This window comes from Caloenas nicobarica, chromosome 4 (genome assembly GCF_036013445.1).
Source record: "Caloenas nicobarica isolate bCalNic1 chromosome 4, bCalNic1.hap1, whole genome shotgun sequence".
In the NCBI taxonomy this organism is placed as follows: Eukaryota; Metazoa; Chordata; class Aves; order Columbiformes; family Columbidae; genus Caloenas; species Caloenas nicobarica.
The window spans coordinates 76,676,808-76,695,922 of record NC_088248.1 but is presented as its reverse complement, the minus strand read 5'-3'; the positions used below and the strand labels follow the sequence as shown (position 1 = coordinate 76,695,922).

General features: G+C 46.4%; 1 protein-coding gene across 2 annotated transcripts in view; it reads left to right on the top strand.

Moving 5' to 3' along the window:
- Positions 1 to 19,115, top strand: part of SLC4A11 (solute carrier family 4 member 11) — a 96,264-nt gene that overhangs the window by 22,178 nt on the left and 54,971 nt on the right. For both annotated transcript variants that reach the window (XM_065633643.1, XM_065633642.1), the window contains exons 3-5: positions 3,800 to 3,952; positions 13,866 to 13,912; positions 18,546 to 18,777. In XM_065633643.1, coding sequence (XP_065489715.1) covers positions 3,800 to 3,952; positions 13,866 to 13,912; positions 18,546 to 18,777 — 432 coding nt within the window. The remainder of the gene's footprint in view (positions 1 to 3,799; positions 3,953 to 13,865; positions 13,913 to 18,545; positions 18,778 to 19,115) is intronic.

Genomic DNA, 19,115 nt, shown 5'->3' with positions numbered 1-19,115 from the left:
GGTGCAGCTGCCAGGTGCCACTAAGGCAGCGGAGGGAGAGTTAATGCCACCTCTGATTGCTGCAGCTCAATTCATTGCTCTTCCCAACAGAGCCCTGGGCTCTTAAAACTCAGCTCAAAAGTCAAATAGCTGCAGGGCACCTTGTCAGGGTTGTGAGGGGGCTGATAGTGGCAGGACCAGGGAGATGAAGTGGCTCTGAGAAGGTGATGAGAGTAAGGAGAGAAGGCTGGGGGAGGACATTGAGATGTTGGAGAAAGGCAGGTCTGGGCCAGGCATGAACTACAGGGGAAGGGGTTGTGCTTTAGAGAGGAATGGCTAGGGAAATTGCCCCCTTTTTTCTTTTTTTTAAATTCACAGCATCTGTACAAAATGGGGGATGGTTTATTTTCATGTTGCATATGATGGGCTGAGGTACAGAAAGGACTCGGGGTCAAGGCATCTGCTACAATTACGGCTGCACAGGGTGAGGAGCTGATTTTATTCCTACAGCACTGAAGGATGGTACCTGCTGTCCTTGGCCTTGTGCACTTTTCATGTTCTTCCTTTTATCTTCGCTATGAGATGGGTCCTGCAGAATGGACTCAGGGGGATCGTCCTGATCACAAGGTGTTCTTCAAGGTGCAGGAGGGCTGCAGTGATCTTCTCGGCCAAGCTTAACTCAGTTCCCAGCTCTGGCCTCCTGCTCAGCAAAATCTCTTTTTCTCTAGTGCTTTTAGACCATATTTCAGGGTGAAGTGGCACTTCCTGTGCTCGGAGGTCTGACTCACCCTGTCATGTAGCTCATGGTGCTTCAGCGAATGCTGCCTGTGCCTGCGTATGAAAGTGGCAATCTGCAGTGATGGAGATGGGGGGGGGGGCATCATTTGGGGGCTCTTAAACTCTTCTCCAGCCGACTTGAGGCAGTATGGAGAGGTGTCTAACCCCCCGCCTCCGCCTCCCTCAAGCAACAGCTCATAGCACAGGTTATAGAGCATTACTGAGACTGTGCTTCCATATGGAAACCTGATTGATATTTACACAAATTGTGTGATGGCCACATCAGATCCGGCTCTCAACTTTGCAAAATGCCAGCAAAACTTTCACAGGAGCTGAACAGCTTCTGCTGTTGCTTGTGGCATCTGCTGCCCTTCAAGCAGCAGGGATGGCACTTAGCGATCATCAGGCAGTGGGGAGAAAACAGCTGCCAGGGCTGGAGGCAGCTACTGATCCATGCTCAGAGGGAAGGGAAGGTGCATCTGCCATGCACGCAGCTCATCTTCTCACCTCGAGGTGACCCTGCATTTGACAGGAGTAAGTTGCTTGCATTTTAAAATGCCTGGCAGACTTAACAAGCTGGAGGATTCAAAACAGGGAGTGGGTTTGAAGCCTTGAGGTGGTTTAGTGACAAAGCAGACACCTGCCTGGGAGTGTGCAGTTCCTGTACAGCCCAGGTTTGGGATTACTTGCAAGCTGAGTGTTTTGTCCGTCCCTTGCCCAAGGGACACAAGGCTTCGGCTGCCTTTTGTTCTGCTCTTTCCTCCCCTAAAGAGGGAGGAACAGAGGATGCTTCCCTTGCCAGAGTCCTCGCTGACCTCTGCCCAACCCTCTGATCTTACTCCACCCTTGCCCTTCTTCCAGCTCCTGTGCTGCTTCTCTCCTGTCTCCAGTCCCCTCTGCTGTCAGGGCCAGTTTCAGTGGGCTTGGGAGGCCAATAAACAAGTTTTCCCTGCTTGGCTTTTTACCCATTAACCCACCTGTGTATTAATTGCATTAGGACAGTGGGGAAAAACTCAGCCGTGTTCTCAGAGCTGCGTGCTCAAACCATCTTGTCCCCACGTGCCTCTCATTGGACCCACCAAGTGGGGAAGGATGGAGAAGCTCAAACATGTTGTGACAGCTTTCCTGGGACTGCGATCCCGGATATGGCTGAGATGGAAAAGCCAGGATCAGAGATTTTAGCCTAGCCCAGGTTGCTTTTTGCTTTGCAGGGCAGCCCAAGCTGGCACAGGGGGGCTGTCAGCACTGGTGGGTGCTCTGCTTTGCTGGGGAGAGGTGGTGGTGTCCATCATGCATTTCAGAGGAACCAAACCCCAAATTTGACGCTTTGTTTGGGATTGAGACGCTTGCATGTACTTCTGAAACCAATGGGAAACCTGCCTGGTTCTTGTCCATCCCTCCAGGACACAGGCTGCCACTTGATCCTGTACCAGGCTGGCAGATGTGTCAAGTGTTTCATACCTGGTGCTGTGATACTTCAGGTACTGCGTCAGGTACAGGTGTCTCCTATGCTCTCCTCACCTCAATTCTTTCTGGCTGTTCTGGCCAAGTTTCCGTCGTGCAGGGATGGAAACGGCTGCCTAAGCTCCACCAGCAGCAGAGGACAGTACCCTCGGTGCATTTTGCTGGCAGGCTGGATGGGGACTGCAGCAACCTGGATGCTTTCTGAAGCCTTCAGAGCACTTCTGACAGGGACCCCTTCACACTTATTCCTGTAAAAGAGATAGATAAAGGAGGCAGAGATCGGGAGGGGAATTAATCCGAGCATCTTGTCAGGTTTCCTATGCCCCAGACTAGCAGCTCAGAAGTCACCCGGAGGCTTGGAGCCCTTGCAGCCCTCCCGGGGAGGTGACAGCTGCTTGGGATGAGTGCCCATCGGTGTGTCACCCGCGGCAGGAAGCCCTGCAGCCCCTGTTCTCTGTCGCCGGGTTCCTGTTTGTGGCCTCCCTGCTTGGGGCTTGTTTTCTACAGTGACGAGCTGCTAGCTCGAGATCCCTCCAAGATGCTGCTGCCACCTCTGTTTGCTTATATGAGTGTGTTTTTTTTTTTTTTTTAAAAAAAAAGCCATCAATACTTTTTGTTTCCATTCAAGCCTCCACCTTGAAGTTCATCCTCTTCATTTTGCTGTAGTGCCTTAAAGCAAGCTAATGAAATATATCCCTCCTGCTTCAAATTAAGCATAAAAGACTTGTCAGAAGATGGGTAGAAGCTGCTGAATAATCCTGGTAATGTAAAAATTGACATTCTATAATGTCCCTAATTCTCCTAATTAAACATGATACATGAGCACACCACAAGAGTCCTCCAGCTGCTTCGTAATAAAACATTGCAGTGAACCAGCTTGCTGTTGAATGTGGCTAGGTTAAACTCTAATTAGAAGCATTGTAAAAGGCTAAGGAGTTGTCCGCTGTAATTAAGAAACTTGTCCTGCTTACTCGGTGCTGCTGTCTCCTGTGACCTGCTCCTCTGCCCCATGGTGAGCTGCGGGTCTGCCTGTCCATATCTGGTATCTCCTTGGAAACCTTTTTCTTTTTTTTTCCTCTACCTTTCCCCCCACTCTGGGTTTCAAATTGTTGAACCGCGAGTGAAACGGCCGCACGGTGCCGGTGACTCGAACTGATGAACGTGTCGAGTTTGGGGGTGGGCTGGAGGGCTGTGGTGCCACCTCTTGCTTCTTGGGTCGCTGCTTGGCAATTTTTATGGTTTCCAGTTGGAGTTTTCATCCTGCGTGGTGGGGTTTTTTCTGTGATCGGAGAGGAGGGAGGTGCATCTCCCGGGATCCACCACTTGCCGTTGACCCGGCGGGTGGGCCGGCGTGCGAGGCCCATGGTCTCACCAGGCCGCAGAGTTGCCCTTGGGACCCAGCTCTGAGGCTGATCCAAAAAGCGTCAGAACCGATTTTTTTTTTTTTTTTTTCTGTAGTTTTCAGCCCTCGTCAGGCATAAGACAAGTCCCTCGCCATGTTAAGAAGTGGGTATCCCCGCACTGGGTGGCTCCGGGCCCCGGCGAGTCCCCATTAACCGCTTTCACCGCTTCGTTGCAGGGTATCTCAAGTGCGACACGGACGATGGCTGCAGGGCCAGGGAGGAGCCGGGCGGCGAGGAGCTCTTCGACGTGGTGAACTCCTCCATCGTCTCAGGGGACAGCATCCGCTTCTTCATCAATGTCAACTTGGAGGGGCCGCCGAATGCCACCGGTGAGTGACCCCTCGTTCCTTGCTGTGAAATTTTGGAGAACTTAAAAGTTTGGGCTGCTGAGTGGGTCTTCAGCCATCTGCATGAAGCATCCTAACTCCTTATTTCCCCCCCACCTTTTTTTTTTTTGTTGTTAATTAAAAAGGCCTTAAGTTTGGGGTCTGGGCTTTGTGTTGCTCTTGGTGGTGTGGCCTGGTCGCTGGAGAAGGAGCCATTTCTAGTGAGAAATCAGGATTTTTGGTGTGTCTGGTCCCTGTAGAGAATTCAAATGTGGCTCTGGGGATTCCCAAGGGTTTTAGAGGCTTGTTGTGTGTTTGTTTGATTTTTATGTGGGTTTGGGGGGCTTGTTTGTTTGGGTTTGGGGGGCTTGTTTGTTTGGGTTTGGGGGGCTTGTTTGTTTGGGATTGTTTGTTTTTGGAGGTGGCGGTTTGGTTTTTTTGGGTCTTTGCTTTTTGGAGTCTTTGTTGGGGGGGGGAGGGTTGGGGTTTTTTTTGTTCGTTCTTTGTTTTTCTTTGTTATTTTGGTTTTGGTTGGTGTTTTATCAAGTTTAAATTGAAATGCTGGAAGCAAGTTGGAGCTGTGGATTGTCCAGGTCAGTTGCTGCTCTCCATAGCAGCCTGTAAGGGAAAAGTGTGGAGGGACTTTTGGGTTTGGACACTTGCCTTTTGGGTTTAATCATCCTGGCTGCAGGTAAGCAAGCCCTGTACCTGCTGTGTTGAGGCAGACAGCACAAACGAGGAGAAAAACCAGCCTGTTAGACACCTCTGATGGAAGTCAGTCCCCCGCAGCACACAGCTATGTCTACAGTACAGTGAAATGCTGTTGTGTGTGTCATGCTGGGTTTATAAATATAAACTATGTGCTCAGTGTCAGGGCACAAGTGTTAAGCTCCCCTAAATAATAAGTGGGATCTGTGCCTGCTTCATGCTGGGGAGGAGGACGGTTTTTGGTGGTGGTGCCCACAGTGTTGCTTGTTGGTGGGCACCAACCCACCAGAAAAATGCACCCCTGGGGCTTCCACCCTTGGTGCGGAGTCACAGTGTCAGCTTCGAGCGGCGGTTTGGCTCATACCGAGTGTTTTGGGAGGAGGTAGAGGAGGGCTGTGCAAGAAGCAAGTGCTCAAGAGTGCTCTGCAGATCAGTGGAGAGACTTTGGATCAGGCCGGGTTTGCTGGAACCGCTGCCATGCTGCTCCTTGGGGGAGAGAGCTGAGAATGAAGCTGTGCAGTTGTGTTGCAGATGGACACGCGTGCCCAAAACTTGTGTTCTTTCTGTACTCCCTGCCAAGCCAGCATCCTTTAGAAACTCTGTCCAACATGGGGAGTAAGGTGGAGGCAACTTCCAAACGGTGTAGTTCACACAGATTGTGACGGTATCTAAAATGCTCGCTCTTGAGGGATAAAATACCTGGATTGCTTGAGAGGTTGCTTTTGCCTCTAGAATAGTATTTTAACATCCTTTGCAGTGCACGGGCTAAATGGTGCGGGAGGAGGGCTAGCAAAACCTGGATTTTGTGCTTTGTGGCTACAAAAATGCAACTGTTGGGACACTGGATTTAGTCTCAGCAGCTGGAGGCAGCCTGGAGCCTGCCTGTGTGGGCACGAACTATTTGGGAGATTAAATGCAAGGGCTCTGGATTATCCTTGGCATCGTGGTATCGGAGAGTCCTTTAAGTTTGAAAGTTATTTTTAGATTACGAGCAAATCCCAGTTGATCTACAGTGAGCAATTATTGGAAATGGTGATGCAGGACAGGCAGGACCCAGAACTCTGCTCAACTATTTTGAAGTCCACTTTTTGAAGCTGAGCGGTGACTTTAATAATATCTAGCAATTTTCAAGCATGCGATTTTACAAATGCTATCTTAATTGGAGGATTTAAGGGGAACTGTACTCTGCTATGACAAGTCTGGGACTAATGCTGTGGGGTGCATTTTTTGGGAATGAGGAATGCAAGTGCTGTGGATTCTTCGGTCTGAAGAAGCTGATTTTTCCTTGTGTGTTCTTCTGGGCTTTTTATAAGTGTTTTCCTTTCCATTCAAAACAGGACAAAAAAGGCTTCCTTATTTCCCTCAAGCACTGATGCTTGCGATGGTGGTATTAGTTGTATTCTTTTTTTTTCAGCTGAGATATTTAGGATTTTTAAGGAAAAATGGATCTCTGCACTGGAGAGTCTCCTTTCAAATGTAAGGATAGAGGTTTTAAAAATGGATTTTAGACAGAATTAAAGTCCAGACTTCCAATAAGGGCAGGTGTAAAGTGTGGTTCTTTTGGTGGTGGTTTTTTTATTTTGTTTTCCGTGATAACATCAAAGTGGTCCAGGTAGCAAGTGGTTCTCTGTGAGCATCAGGCATGGGATTCCTCAGACTTCCAGGTATTTGAGTCATCTGGGCTGTCAGCTCTTGCTCAGAGGTGGTTTTGCTGAAGCATTTTCCGGAGTTGATTTTATATATATATAAAGTCTCTGGCTGCAGAAGGCACAGCTGATCCTCCTGGAGAGCTGACTTTTCAGGTGGCTGAAAGTGGCTGAGATGAGGCCCTTAAGCTCTTTTGCTAATGAAAGCAGCCTCAGCTGCTGTGGGGAGAAGAAAAAAAAAATTCTTCACAAGCTTTCTAAGATCTTTCCAGAGCCAAGATTTAACTGTGCCCTTGCTGAGGGGTATCTGGGAATACTGCTCCTTGTTCCACTCTGCAAGGGGACACTTTTCAGAAATGCCTTTGCATTCTTGCTGTTCTCTGCGTGTTTTGTTTTATGCTCAAGCTTTGCATTCCTGGTACAAAACTTGTGGAGCTGAGCACTTGTAGTGCTTGTCTCCTGCAAGATGAGCTGAAAAGAAAGTGGGGAGGGGAGAGGAAAAAAAAAAAGGCAGGTTTTGTCCATGCAATGCAAAATCCCCCTCAAACACCTCATTTCCAGCCCCCACTTGAGCTAGTGCACCAGGATCCTACAAAATCCTCTGTGGCTTTTTAAGCAGAGGAGAAAAGCAAGTGTGGGAATGATACCTTTCCACACTGGTCCCTTTTTCTTGCTTTCTCCAAGCTCTGTGAAACCTCTGAGCTGCAAGACCTTGTGCCAGAGCATTCGATGTTGCCCTCTTGTGTCTTGCAACCCATTGCAACATTTGCTGTGGGGCTTGGGCAGTTGCTGCCTGGCCAGAGAGGGACTGACCATGGGCCATCCTCTGAAAAGTGCTCTCAGGGTTGATTTGTTCCCTCGTGTCAAGTACTTGCTGCATAAAATACATTTGCTCAATCCCCAGCAGGAAAAACCTCGAAGGTGACTGGAAACAAGATGAATCGCTGCCCTGCGATATTTGAGAGTCTCTGTGTGCGTGTTCTGGTTGTCATAGTTCAGTCTCTTGCTAAATGTGGTGTCCAAATTAGCTCCTGCTGGAGCCCTTTTTCTGGTGAGCTGTTGTGAGATTGCTGCCCACCTTAGTATAAGGATAAAAGAGTCTAAAAATCCCATCTGGGAAGGGAATGAGTTGGTACCCCAGGGTTTGGCTGCTGGCAGGCGATGGAAGTGGAATTACAGATACAGTGACAGCTCTGCCATCATCCTGTCGAGCCGTTAATCTCTGTGTGATGGATGTGCAGCTCGCTATGAACATAATTGGATGCACTTTACTATAATTCTGTTTTAAAAAGATCGCTGCACGGGATTAAACGTTGAGCCAACAAAACATAGCACAGCCCATAGAACTCTGACAATTAACCATTGTTCTAAGATGCTGGGCTGTGTGCACAGATGTGTACAAGCCAGGATAGCCTGAAGAAATCTAGGGTTTAAGGTATGGCCTATCTCATTTTTAACTAATACCGGCTGCTGCCGCATAGAATATTGAGCCTAAATCACTGCAGATTGCCAGGTGATAAAATGCTGCTCAGTCTTGACACTTGGGTCCTTTTTCCTGGGTGTTTTATGGCTTCGTTTGCAGTAGATTATGAAAAGGTGGTATGTGTGGGTTTTATTTTTTTGGGTGGTGTTGGTTATCGTTGTTGGTTGGTTTTGTGTGAGGTGTGGTTGTTTTTTTTTTCCCTATTACCTCTTGTCCTTCCAGCTTAGGTTTTGGTGGCAGGACTTCTGTTTTCAGCAAATAATAGCTCCAAAATGACTGTGGGTCTTTACCTGAAGCTGCATGCTTTTGGACCTGGGATCTGCATTTCCAGGGGAAGATGAGGATAGGTTTTAGAGAAGCTGAGGCTTATATTTAAGTCACAATAGATATAAGTAAAATGTTAGGTCTGTGCCCTGCTGCATGTATTTTTGTAGGAGTCAACACTGCATTTCTGACCCAAATGAAGTCCCTTTTTCCTTGACACCCTTGCCTGGGGTCATAGAGTGAGCCCCCACCAAAGCAGCAGAGTTGTTACCTTTCCTGTGGTGTAGGTAGGAAATCCAGCCTGATTTGTGTGCATCCATCGCAATTATGTGTGGGCTTTTCCATAAATCCATCTGGAGCGTGGGCTGCAGGTGGATGTACCTACATCCCTTAAGCCCAAACCATCTAACTGGGGGATTCAACCACTTGCTGCTTTCTTTGCAGCACGTTTGGAAATAAATCCCTGCAAACGAATACAGCAATTTGGTGTCGATTGAGCCGCAAAGTTTGCAGACAGGCAACGGGAGCCTCATTTCTTGCAGTGGGTCTGTAAAATTTGCAGGGCTACAGCCTTGTCTTTGGTCACAGCACTCTGATCTGCCTGGCAGCTCCCTGAAGTCAACCAGGCAAGTATTTTCATCGCTTGTTCTTGCAGTTTGAGGCTTTAAAACACTTCTTTGCACCTCATTCTTGTGGCTTGAGGTTTTTAAAAAATGCACCTTCTCCTCCTTGCCCCAGACTGCAATAGAGGGGCTTGCACAGGATTTTTTTTCCTGAACTTGGTCACAGTTTATCAGGGATTTGTGTAGCTGTAGCTGCTCAACTTTTGCAGTGTGTTGCTCCTTACAGTTGATGCTTGTACTGGTGGTTTTAGCTGCAGAGAGGTGCCTGAGGCTATTTTTTTGGAGGGGAAAAAGGTAAAAAATCCTGATGGCAGCAAAAAGCCAATCGGAAAGCAGGATGTGGCTTTGTCAGGGTGTGGGGGGGAAATAACGGAACACGATTTACGCTTCAGGAGAAATTAAAGCCTGTTCCACCCTCCGGACAATTGATCATTCCTAGATACGGAGAATCAACAGTTTCCTGTAACCCGTTCCAGGGGCACGCACGTGCGCGCCCGCCGCCGCTGCTCCGAGCAAAACACGGCGCGTTAACTCACGGCCCAGCCCCTGCCGAGATGACTTTATTTTCTTGAGGGGGACGAGGAGAAACGCTGGATGCTGGCGCCAAGGATATTCCAGAGAGAGTAGTGTCCAGAGACAAGTGGTCTGGGCCTGAATGGGTATCATTCTGTACACAATAGTCACATTTCCTCACATTAATACCAAAGCCCTTTTTATGTCTCGAGGCACAATGCTGACCCACGCGTTCCATCTGATAACTCCTGTTTTAGCAGTTTGATGTCAGCGTGGGATGTTGGGCTCCCAAAGCTTCCGATACTCTAATGGAAAGTGGATACACCGATTGTGTCGGGGAGATGGCCTCCATCCGAATTTCCTGATGAGGGTGTTTTCAAAGCGGTGCTTAGGAAGCCGAGGGAGGTGCAGGGGGGGTTTGGGGAGCGCGGGTGGTTCTGCACGAAGGAGGTTTTTTCTCCTTTTGAGGTGCTTCACCTTGGGTTTGCTTCGGGGCAGCTTCCCCCAGGATTTTGAGTGCCCTGTCCCTCCACTTAGCGTGGGGAAAAAATACACCTTTTTGCCCTGCCCGTGCACAATTATTTATATAACAATATTTAAAGAAAATTACTCAAGTCTGATGGGAATGAGTCCAGATTCAGCACAGGCACAGCAGGATGGTGAAGCGAAGGATCCCCTGGAGACCTTGCTTGTGCAATCCCTCGCTGCCAGTGATGAGTTAGAGCTATCTCCAGTGCTCCTAACAAGCTCCTCTTGTGTAATGTGGTGGTGTGTTTTTATTTACATGTTTTTAAGGCAACATTCTGAAAGCAGAACAGTTTTTGCTGTTTGCAATGTGCTTTAACACAAGTGGTTGCAGCTTAGATTTGCTCAGACCCCTGAAGAAATCACCCATGTCCAGATAAAATTACTTTTTTAAATAATAAAAACCCAGCAACTCAAACCTTAAACCTCGTGCCAGATGCTTGATATTTTTCTGGGAAGATAATGGAAGTGCTAGTGTAGTATTCTGCTCTGATTTATTAGCCTGTTTATTATGCAGATGCTCTGGGGAGTGCATGTAGACCTAAAGTAATGATGGCTGACACCCGCGCAGCCAAAAAGTTCCTGCTCTCCAATTTCCACTCCTATATTCCATATAAAATGTGATCTTCAGATGCTGCGGACATCCAGTGTGGAGCTGCTTTACTCCAAAGACTGTGGTGTCTTCTCAGGTGTTAGGGGCAGCACTGGGGACCTGTACAGGGGAAGGGATGGAAAGGGGATCTTCTGTGAAAGGAGATCTCATAAGGCAAAAGGTGAAAAGCCTTAAACTTTGGCATATTAATTCCACGGGTTTGTTTTCAGGGCTGCCTTTGCATAGAAGATGTCAGTATCTAAATGAGGGGCGGAGGGGAAGCGAGTAGGGGATTTTACTTCTCCAGGTTGCTGGTGATGTTATGTGAAGGGCAGCTGGAATGAAACCACTTTGGCGTATAGCAAATAATTTTCCTGCTGCGTTTCTTGCTTCAAAATACTAGATTTCCTTGTTCATAGTCCTGTTCTTCTGAAAATGGTGGGAAATTAAAAAACGGAGGAACACCACTGTGCCCTGGTAGGGTTCTGAATGTGGCTACAAGTGCAAGTCTAACACCGGCGATTCATCGCTGTTGCTAGAATCGAACTCCCAGCGAGTTGCTTGTGGCGTGCTCAGTAGTGCTGCGTGCTCGTGCGCATGCATCCTAGAAATTCGGGATATTCGCGTTGCCTTGATGTGGCTGCCAGGGGATGTTGGTGATGTGTCGCTGACTTTTTGGTTTTCCCCTGCGCAGAACCTGGAATGCAGCCCAACAGATAAGGTCGGTCACCCCTGGCAGCTCTCCTTCAACTATGGATGAGGACAGAGACAATGCTGCCCATTACCTAGCTTGCCTACAATAGACTTTTGCAGCCTGCTTTGTCCAACAAGGAGGCCCACAAAAATAGAAATGAAAATTTTATGTGGCACTGACCTCTTCTTTCTGTTTAAGGATACTTAATCCTGACATTTAGGTGTGAAATTTAGTTATTACTCCTAGTAGTGAGACATAATGGATGATTGATGGGTATTTTCTTCCTCCTTGTCAGTAGAGGATGAATCCATGATTTTTTTTCTATATCCATTTTGTCACCATGAAGGGCTCCTCCATGCAAGGGTGCAAGAGTCAAGGGTGTTGCATCTTTGCAGCTCCTCCATAGCTGGAGAGAAGCAGTGATGGTTCCATGGAGGAGAAAATGGGTGGCAGGCTGGTGGTGGATGTCTTGGGCTTTAGCCAAGCTGTCTCCTGATGGATGTGTCATGGGCAACCTCATGCAGGGTTTTATCCCTCATTAGGTAGCAGATTCCCCCATAGTAACTAAGCAGGTGGTTCATAAGCCAGGCAGAAGAACGCTGGGAAAGTCTCTGTAGTTTGGGGTTTCCCCCCCCCCCATTTTTCATGTTATAGTGGATTTATTACTATCTCTTAGTAATTTTTTTTAGCACTCCAGTGGGGTCTCTAAGATAACAGCCCTGAACTGGGGTGGCTGTATCAGTCCATCTCCTTTCCCTGGATCAAGTCTGAGTGACATGTTGCTTGGATTAAATGACAAACGAAGCTCTGGGCTTTCCAAATCATCAATTCTGTACCCAGAACAGCTCTTTTTTCGAAGTTTGAAAGACCCCAATCCAACAGATTTAATTAGATTGGTTTTATTTGTGTTGATAAAGCTGCACTTGGTGCTCATCGGAGATGAACACCTGAGAGAGCTGTGAATGGAGAAGATTGATATGTGCTTGAAACTGGTAAGAGAAACCAAGAGCTGCTGCGTGATGAAAGGACAACATGAATTTCTGTTGCATTTTCACGCATCTGTAAGGACAGACTGCAGATATGTAGATATCTTTTTAGCATGTGCTTGCTGTTGTTCAGGGTTGTGGGTATTTTTTTGTCTCTCTAGAACTATTTCTTGCAAGAGCAGAAAAACCAAAACATGTTTTCTCCTCAATGAATATTTATGGCTCCCAAATCTTCCAGCATACTTTTGCATGTGTAATGAGGCTGTAAGTTGAGTAAGTGAGCATTGAAGAGCTACAAATGTAAGAGCCTGGGGAAAACACTTGATGTTTCTGGTTTATTTGGGTGCTTGCTTTTTAATAATAAATAGCATTTTTAAGATGAAACAGCTTGTGTTTTTCCAAAAGATGTGTCAAAAGCAGTAATAATTCGGACCATTGCACCAGCAGACTTGTCTAGTTAAGTGATGCTTTAATCACACGTACAGGGTCCAAGTGAACTTGCGGAGAGGTCGAGTGATGTAACCAAAGCCTCTGAAACATCTTATTTTGTTTAGTGGGAGATGAAGGCAATCCTTTCCCTCTTCTCCGTCAACTCTGCTCCCAGTTTGACTTGCAGCCTTTTAACCCCACCGTGGACATGATTTGAATTCCTGTTTGATCAGGGGTGGTGTTGGTTAAAGTAGCTTTCTGTGTGGAAAAAGTAAACAATCATTTTTTCTGAAGTTCTGGCATTTTTATATGAATTGCATCCTCCACTTTTTTTTTTTGAGAGTAGCAGGGCTGGGCTTGAAGGTGCCTGTGCGTGTGGTCAGCCTGTGAAATGGGATCACCGCAGTTCTTCTAAGTTAGGATTTAAAGTCCATATCTGGAAAGGAAGCAAAATCTTCGTCTGAATAGCTGTACCTCTGTGTTACGTCTCTGTACTTTTCCACAGCTTGGCCTCTGGAAAGGTTTTGGTCTTCGGTGGGTTTTTTCCATGCTGTCGCTACGCTCATCTGAATGAAAACTGTTCATGCATTCCTTGTATAATTTTGGGAGCAGCTCAATCTTGAGGGTTTTTTGAAGAGTGTCAAGATGGGGACTTCAGGAGGAGGGTGCACAGTACTAGCGATGCTACAGGGAAGTTACCTTGGATGTGAGCAGTATGGGGTGGACTTGTGGCAAAAACTGGGCTTTATTTGTTTTTTAGCTTATACCCCCAAAATTGCTTCATAGATACCCTAAGAAAATACTAATGTTGGTGCTTGGAAGGTTGAACCGGGGATTTCCCGGGGACCCTCATCCTTGTGTGTCGGCTGCATATTAAGTGACATTTAATAGTCCCTAAACAGCAGTTTTCTTTCCCAAGAGCTGTGTTGCTTTATGGTTAGATTTATGGAGGCGGCGTGGTGAGTTGACAGGACGTTAATGTGCTCATCCTCGAGTCACTGCGTGTGATCTCTCTTGGAAGTGCCTGGGTGTTATTGTTGACTCTTTAACGAGGACAAGAATGGTTTCCAAACAAGTGTGACTCATGCAATCTTAGCCTCAATCTATCAAACAATGATGCATGGGATTAAATGATTACCTAAAGGATTAGGAGTTAAATTTTTGGGAGGGATGAAGGGTAAAAATACATACGGAATCTGAAGGAAAAAAAAAAAAAGCTGCAAGACACAAACCCTGACTGGTCGGATAAAGCCAAAGGCTGTTTCTACACTGTACACACCCAAAATGGGAAATGTTGTCAAAATTGAATGGCTGCTTTTATCTAGAGATCATCCTTCACCAAGAGAGCAATACTTCACTTTGTTCTGAGCCGTCTGCTTGGTTCCTGCTGCCTGTCAGGGACCTGTGGTCATAACACTTCTCTGATTTTATTTTATTTTTTCCCCCTTTCCAGCTGAAAGTGAAAGCGCTGGCTGCGTGTTACTGCACACATCGAGGAAGGTAAGGAGGAATGCTGCGTGATCAAATTACTGGGTTTTTTTATAATCTAGAAGCAGCAAAAAGGATCTTGAAACACTCCATGGGGACGAGGAGGTGGTTTTTACTGGCCAAAACAGAAGGCATATTAATGCCTCTCTCCTTGAATTCCTCTAGCTGTATTTAAACCTTAAAAAGCCACGTGGTGCTCGTTCTCCAAACAATTTCTCTATAATTCTGGTTGTTCCACTGCTTTTTGTCCCAGACAATTCCTTGACATGTTAATTCATCACTTTCTCTTCCGCAGCTGCCTGTGAAGGGATCCAAGTCCGCACCACAGAGATTCAGGCTGCTGAGCTCCTCGCGAGCCGAAAGCAGAAACACCCAATAGACATTGCTGTGATTTGGTTTCCTGTTTATTCCAGCTAATCAGATCTGCCTTCATGAGGTTCAGCAGGAGTGAATTCCCTGGAAACATGCAGTCTAGGAGGATGATTAGGAAACAACGCTTAGTTTACGCTTGCTCTCAAGACTGTAACTCAATAACGATGAGATGGAAATGCAAAAAAACCTCCTCATATAGCCTGTATTGCTACAAACCTTCAACTGTGCAAGTACACAGAAAGCATAGAGGCAGGAAATAGGTTTATTTAATACTATGTGCAGTCTTGGTTTTGGGGGCTGTGAGACATGGCTCGTGGTAATTTCAGTTTTCTTGACTCTTGCCTCGTCTGCCCATTGGAGGGACTGCGTGAAAATGTCTAGCACCACTGATCCTGCTAAATCAAATATTACAGGCTTTGAAGGCTGTAATTTGGGTCCTTAAATTTGTGTCCCAAAGCCTTGGGGGCTTTTTAGGGAAGCGTAGAGAGCTTTTTAACTCTGCTTTGCTTTTGGCCTCTAAAGCAGCTCAAAAGGTATTTCAGCAGGCTGAATTAGTAGGGTGGAGAAAAATGTGTAAACAACATTAATAGAAGAAACTTTTGTTGTTAAAAAAACAAAACAAACCCACCACTAACAAAAAAAAACCCAAACAAACAAACATTGTTTAGTATTAAGTCATAGAAGTTAAAATAAGCTATTCTGTGCTCAGGAATGGAAGTGTCTTTGTCAGTAATTTGTCTTGTTTAATACTAGTGCCAAGGTTCTCTGAGTTGTGTACGCTTGAGTCAAACTAACCTAAGAACTTAAGTGATCAAGTGCAAATTCTAAGCCCAAATGCAGGATCTGCCTTTGATAAGAAATAGTCGGAAACGGCTAGCACAAGTGTCTCTTCTGTTTTATTTTTTCCTTTTCAGAGCTGTAGGATTCCTGCTCTTCTTGCCTGTAGTTCATGCTTGATTTTAGTGTGCTGTTGAGCAACAAATACCAAAGAGCTAGCAAGCTTTAGCGGGGCTTGTGAAAAGACACCATTGCCAGTTTTTATCTCCAAGGAGGACTAATGTAAATTTTGTGCTTCAAATGCAAAGGAAATTGGGACCTGAGTTGTGGAGGAGATGGTTCCAAGTGTCTGGGAAGGGGGAATTGCTAGAAAAATGATCAGGTCAGAAGCGTTGTCTGGAGATTTTTCCCTGTCTCTGGTAGCCTGTGGGTTTTGTGCCCCTTTGGGAGTGCTGGAAGGGCAATCTGTGTCTTGGGCAAGTTGCTATCTGGTATGGCACTTGGTACCCATAAATAAGGAGAAGCTCCTTGACACATTTTGAACCATTTAATAACCGTCACAGTGTGTTTCTGAGGGAATTGGCCCAAGTGACCCTGGCAACAGCACAGGTAGAGCTCTGCTCAGGACAAAATGCTTTTTGGACACCCCTTCTTCTAAGGTTCTTGCAGTGTCTGTAAGCAGAGGTGGTCTCCAGAGCAGCCACCCAGCAGAGAACCTGCATTTTGGGCCACCTTGGTGAGTGGTGAGAGCTCTGTTTTTGCACAGATAGTGTGCAACTTTGGCCAAGAGACCTGCCTGAAGTCAAGGGAGGCTGTTTCAACGTGTTCCCCCTTCTTTGGCACAACAGCCTCCCTTGCTATGATGCAAGATGCAGCTTTGCCATCAAGGATATTCAACGCTATTAAAACAGCTATTAGGTAGCTGTCTTGAGTTTTCTTGCTAAGCGGTTTTCAGCATCAAGTATCCTGGTGTGCCTTGACTATCTAGATAAAAATATATCTGTCAAGGAGCAATCATTAATCTCTCGTGAAACCTGTGAGTGTTCTGACTGGAATCTTTCAGTTCAAGCTATCTCTGAGGCATTGCTGTACCAGTGCTTCCACTCATTTCATCTTGGTTTGTCTCAGGGAGTGATGTATCTGTATCTTTTAATGGTGGCTAGTTGTCTTGATGTTTAATGTTCATGCCTTCCCCAGAGTTATGGGAGAGATAATAAGGAAGGATATTTCCTATAAAGGACCAGAGGTGTGAAACAGGAGTTGAGGTGTGGTTATTTACCCAAAGCATCGCCTGAAGCCTGTGGCAGAGCTGGAGCTGAATCCTTACGAAACATTTCTTCATGGAAATGGTGGTTGTGCATTGGAACAGGCTGCCCGGGGCAGTGGTGGAATCACCATCCCTGGAGGGGTTTAAAAGGCATATAGATGAGGCTCTTAGAGACATGGTGTAGTTCTAGATTTAGGTTATGGTTGGACTCGATCTTTGAGGGTCTTTTCCAACCAAAATGGTTCTGCGATTCTGTGACTTGCTGTTGACAGGGCTGTCCTGCCACAACAAGCAAACGCTGCTGTCGTGTACAGCGTTGATTGAGATGATGTGGGCAGATAACAGCCCTCCTCTGAATGCCTTTGATCCATGTCTGCTGTCCCTCAGCTTTCTCCTTCTACTGTTCTGCCTCTGGTGACTTCTCTTCTGCATGGGAGAAGTTGGTGACACGAAGCCACTGCTGCTTTTTTTGAAAGCTCCTCGGCACTGTGGCTCTCCTGATCCTCTTAACCTTCTTCGTACCTCCGTAGGTACCTCTTCTGCCATCCTTGTGAAATCCTCTCTAGGTCATTTGGCTTCTTTGCTGATTGAACCTACATCCTAGGTTGGATTTTCCATGCGAGACAAGCTGAAATGAGTTACCTTTGGGAGGTGGCTGCTGGTCATATGGTGACCCCATGAAAACCGGTGTTACAGGTGGCGATAGGTGTCTTAATTTGCTCTCATACAGTGATAATTTGAGACTGACGTGGCTACTTGCAGTTAAATGGTGTCTTTTAGGTGGAGTTGTAACATGGCTGTGTCACTGTCTCCTCTCTTAAGAGCAGATGGCAACAAAGCCTTGGGGGCGGGAGCTGAAATCTCTTGGAGAATCCTCACTCTCCTGGATGCTGTGTAAGAAGTGATTGATGCAGAGTAAAACAGTGCTAATTGCGATGGATGTATACTGACAACTTGATAGTTGCTGTGATAATTACGGTAATTAGGGAGATGTTAGCATTTTTTCCCCTGCATCTAGGCTGTAAATGGAAAAGGTAGAGAAGGTTTATGTGAGAGGAGGGTGTCCATGACTCAGGCTCTGGGGTGGTTCCATAACCTGGGGGAGAATGTGCCAAGATCCTGGTTGTGGAGGCAAATTGGTGTCAAACTTGTAAAAGCCACTCAAAGGTTGATTCTTACTGAGCTTAATGGGAGCTGGGGGTTTAAATGTACCTTGACAATCTGGTCCTCAACATCATGAATTCAAGCCTGGCCGGTTTCCCATTGGGAGGAAGATGCGTGTCGCAAAGCGCGGTTCCCATTTCCTCACTCGATCTTAAGCTGTTGAAGGAGAGGACAGGACTGTCAGTCCTGGAGCACACTGTGAGTGCCAACTGTGTGCGTGGATTTCCAATGACTGTGAAATGGGAATGATGCATTTTGTAGTTTGATCACTCAATTAACGAACTTCACAGCTGACAAGTACAGAAAGAGGTTGAGGTTCAGTAATACAGCATGATTGTTTCTTCCATTTCAAGGCCAACAAGTCTGGGACAGCAGAAGGGACAGCAGAAGGAACCAGCAGAGTTGAGACAGTATCAGTCTGTATCAGTCTCTGTCTACTGTTTGGTTTTTTTTTTTTTCCCCCCTCTCCTGTCATGCATTAATTCGAAGTTAAATGTTATGCACAAAGGAAGAAAACTTCCCTGGGAGCAGGAAGGATAGAAACTTAGGAAGCAACAAAAAATGCGATGGCCCAGATGGCATTTCCACTTCAGGCTCCCAAACTGGGAGCCCTGGGGAGACATGGTTTCCAGTTTGAGAAGAACTGGGTTAGGTTGCCCTGAGATGCATACTGAGCTCAGAGTCCCTTTCTTCCAAATGACTTTTCACACATTTCTGCAAGGTTCTGGAATTATTTAAACCTGAAGAGGAATTTAAATGCTGTCTTAAGCTAACTTACATGCTACCCTAATTTTTTTTCCCGCTTTCTATGTCAGGGTGTAAATGGTACCTGGGCATTCACCTGTGGTGACTCTGTTAGGATAAGACTTGAAAATGCAAGCCTTCAGTGTGTTAACAGTACGACATAAAACTCATTTTTTCTGTAACATGATCTTGAACAAAGTTATTCCAGAATCACTGGTTTGGTGGCAATAACTTCAATGAAACTGCTTGTGAACTGCACAGATCCTACACCTTTGCTGTTGGGTATTGTGTGCAGCTAACCCTCTCCTCTTCTTAACACAGTACCTGAAATTAAAGAATTTTGAGGAGGAAGTCAGAGCCCACCGAGACCTGGACGGGTTCTTGGCCAGAGCCAGCATCATCCTTGACGAAACAGCCACCTCCTTGGACGATGTTCTTCGGGAGATGCTGAAACACTTCGCTGAGGATCCTGAGAACACAGAGCCAAGCTGCAACTTTGAAAAAATCATGAGCACTTTATTCACGGATTCAGGGACCCCACGAGAAGGGAATGGTAATCACCTCTTGATTTGCTTTTGCCCGTGGGTTACCGTTATGTTGTCGACATTTCCATTGGTGATGTGTTGAACACTCACTACTGTGTGGTACCCAAACTTGCATGTTGCATGTGACGCTTGGGGTTTATTTTTCCATGTCACCCAGGCTGAAGGGTCTCATGTCTCTGGGGTTTTCACGTTTTGGTGGGGTCTTACCCCTGTTTCATTAAGATGGGACATGATGATGTTCTCTGGGGGAAAGAAGTCTACAGTGCTGGAATGTCTTGTTTGTTTAGACCCATTAGATGTGCTTGTCCTCAGAAAAGTGTCTGATGCTCTTCAGCAAAGAGACACT